The sequence below is a fragment of the Muscardinus avellanarius genome, assembly GCF_963383645.1.
Source record: "Muscardinus avellanarius genome assembly, chromosome: 1".
In the NCBI taxonomy this organism is placed as follows: domain Eukaryota; kingdom Metazoa; phylum Chordata; class Mammalia; order Rodentia; family Gliridae; genus Muscardinus; species Muscardinus avellanarius.
Window position 1 is genome coordinate 101,864,186 of NC_137786.1, and position 3,584 is coordinate 101,867,769.

At 36.1% G+C, this 3,584-nt stretch overlaps 1 protein-coding gene across 1 annotated transcript; it reads left to right on the forward strand.

Moving 5' to 3' along the window:
* Positions 1-2,760: 2,760 nt before the first annotated feature.
* Positions 2,761-2,922, forward strand: IGIP (IgA inducing protein; the record flags this gene model as incomplete). The annotated part of the gene is made up of 1 exon (XM_080704202.1): positions 2,761-2,922. The coding sequence occupies one exon, from the start codon at positions 2,761-2,763 to the stop codon at positions 2,920-2,922; it is 162 nt and encodes a 53-aa protein (XP_080560328.1).
* Between the last annotated feature and the right edge of the window lie 662 nt (positions 2,923-3,584).

The window sequence follows — 3,584 nt, forward strand, 5'->3', positions numbered from 1 at the left end:
ACACAAGTATTATTTTTGAGAAGGTGCATAAAACCAAAGTAAATTATTCTCTATGTAGAACATTATTTACTAGTAACATTTGTTTGGGTGTGTTAGCTTTGACAATTTTTACCGGTAAATATTGATTTTATTTAAAACTGGGAATCCAGTTTACAAATAGGATAGTTGATATATCCATTATTTCCCCCCGTGTAAAGAATAGTTTAAAGATTTATGCATATTTTTACTTTTCTCTTGATGCCATTGGGTAGGGGAGGGTAGGGGAAGATCTTTGAGTCAACAACTGACAAAATGTCTTCAAATTTAAAAACTGACAAGCAGCACTTTAAGTCTAACTCTACACCATTTTATTGCATGTATTAGTTTAATAATGATTTTTGGTGCATGCCTCTGGGCTTATTCAAAAGTGTACAATAGGAAAGTATATTTCCTTTCTTAGAAAGGAGATGTTTTTCTACTTTGCAACATGTGATTACAGAAATCTTCCTCTGTGGGAAGATTAACCATGTATTGAACTACTGAAAAGTATATATTTTTAGATATACAGAAGGAATCTACATGGAGCAGCATTCAGACCTATATAGAAGTCATAGCATTCTGTATAGGACCAAAAATGGAAATAACAATAAATACTTAAACAGACTTTGTTGGGTAGAAATACCTTTAGATCTTGCATTGACTTCCAAAAAGAAAATGCCACAGAAGTTTGCTAAAACTTTTGTTGTTTGAATTTTCTCTGTCAGTGTATTTAGCCCAAACACAACAGCTTTGGGTTAGCACATATGTAAGAATCAAAAAACAAAACTAAGTAGATCAGTCTGGTTTGCCAATCCAGCTTGACTGAAACAAGTAAACTAATCACTTGCAACATGAAAAACTGTCCAACTCCTCTAAGGTTTTGACAAAATAGCCTTGGCTGATGTGGGAAGACTCTCACTTTGATTTCTGACCTGACAGTGAAGATTCATGCTTGACATGATTTCAAACCTGACAGTGTCTGTTTAAGGAGCCATGGTACAGTTTGCTAATTCAATCCCAGATACCTGTTGATTACCTGTGAGATCTAGAGTCCAAAGTAGCCAGCAGCCGTATCCCTGAGTGCTCTGTGCCCATCAGATATCTTTAAGTAAGCAGGGTTGGGACAGGTCACAGCTCAGATGATTGACCTCAGGTGCTGTTGACAGCCCCAGATTCAAAAATTGTATCTGCTTTCTTGGGAGTCGTCACTGAACTAAGGTCCCACACTGTGTTACTTACTGTAGATGCTCTCTCTTAGAGGAGGCCCAGAGCACACATCCTAATTGCTTGTGGTACTCAGAGAGGGGGTGCTAACTCTGATGCCCTAGCCAAATTCCAGTTTAGGGATGTGGGTCTTCTTGTCATTCTAATTGGATATGTGCATCACTTCCCATTTTCCTGTTAATCTCAGTGCAAACTATGCTAGTCTGTTTCTTTGCCCTGGTCCCAAGTCTCTAAGATACTGGTGTGTATTATAGGGCCAAATTCATGCCTTCTCCTAATGCATAAGAGTTGAGGAATGAATGATCTTGGTGTTAGGGTGCCCTTGGAGGGTGGACTCTTGTGATGCTGTGGGGATGAAATCGGCCCTCTTTTTGCATAAGCTAGGGAATGTACACTGGCCGGAGGCTTCCAGCCATGAGGTGTGAGCTGAAACCAATTTTCCCTCTTTTCTTATAGCATGATGAGAAAATCTTTTGGGTTTTCAGCAGTCAGGGAAGGCCGGAGTTCTGCAGCTTTAATCTGGGTAACTGAGGCTGGTTTGAGCAAGACTTTGGTTAATTAACTAGGTTCTCAGATGCCACAGACTCCGTGAAAAGTCACCATTATTTTCAATGGTTGTGATAGATTTTCCCCTAGTAGCCATTATTTTAAGATTATATTGCAGAGTTGCTTTATTTTGAGCTTTTTGTGTATACACAATCCCAAACTGGAAGAAATTTTAAAAAAGGAATCCTGCTGTGAAAGGTATATATTACTCTAGATTTTTCTTACTGTAAATAATGTAAGATTGTAATACTGTTGATATTTTATTAACCAACAAATGTTAATCTATGTGAATTCAGACTTATTTTAAATGTGCTTCTTATTTACTGTGTGTGGTCCCTGTTGCTGACAGTATTAAGTTATATTCTGATGTAAGATTAACTTTATTAAAGAATGTAAACATAATGTTTCCTTATGGGAAAACAAATAAAGTATAAAGACAATTCTTTTCATTGAAATATACTGTGTATTTACACTTGCTAGACCCAGCACCACTTATAAATTTAGTACACTTCAGAATTTTAGTTAACACAGCTGACATGGTTGTGCTCTATTGGGAAGTCTAAGAGTAGGTATTGTTGGAATATAAACAGTTTGTATTTGTCTGCTGTGAATCTTGAAATTTCTAATCAAGTTTGTAAAATTTTTATAGTAAAATGTTTTAATGATAATTTAAAAATTATCTTCTCTAAAGAATGGTCAAAACAATATCCTTTCAGAAATAGAATTGTTCTTTAATATCGTTCCAAAATGACTTTGGTTAAATGGACCAGATGTACATTAGTTAAAATTTAGGACTAAGTTGTTGATATTCTTTGAGTTTACAAGTTAATCCTTATTGGAAATGTGCCAATATACAGTAGAATATCATTAATTTGCACTGTTTGGGGACCCCATTTAAGAATGCTGAATTTTGCCAACTAAAAAGTAAGCAAATGCAATTTAAAAAGTAAATTTGAGCATTCTGTATTAAATATGTGCAGTTATTATCACATGAAGAAGCGCAGTGTGTCGGGCTGTAATATAACCATATTTGCTGTCATGTTCTCCCATCTCAGTGCTGGGAACTCACCATGTGGAAACCAAGCAAACGTGTTGTGCATCAGCCGGCTTGAGTTTGTTCAATATCAAAGCTGAAACTAGCGAGGTCTGCTGTACTGCTTATTGAAGTATTGTGATTCTTTTAGGCATTGATTCTTACAAAATATATACTGTAACAGTATACTTTGTACAGATTTAAATTTTATTTGAAAAATGAAATAAAGTAGGCAAAAAATAAAGATGTTTATTTTTCATGTGACTATATAAACAGATCAGTCTTTTGTTTCAGTGCTTTTGTGGGGAGGGGTTTGGTGATTGATGTTTTGTTTTGTATGATAAATGAAAACCATTTTTAGGACTCAGTAGCAAGTGTACTACTACTTGCCTGTTACTTATTACCATTAATTGACTGCAAGCATTAAATGTTGTCCCTCACATTGTAAAACTACTTTCTATTTTATTTTATTTTTGTTGTTGTTTCTCGTGGTACTAGGGGTGGAACCCAGGGGCATTCTACCTCTGAGCCACACCCCCAGCCCAATTTTTTTTTCTTTATTTTGAAACAGGGTCTCACTGAGTTGCAAAGGGCCTCACCAAGTAGCTGAGGCTGTCCTTGAACCTCTGTCCTCCTGTCTCAGCCTCCCAAATGCTGGGATTACAAGAATGCACCACCATACCCAGCTTCTATTTTATTTTAAAACAAATTTGTTTATTTTTTAAGGCTTTATGTGAATGGTTCCCTGCCTGCCTTCTTGGAT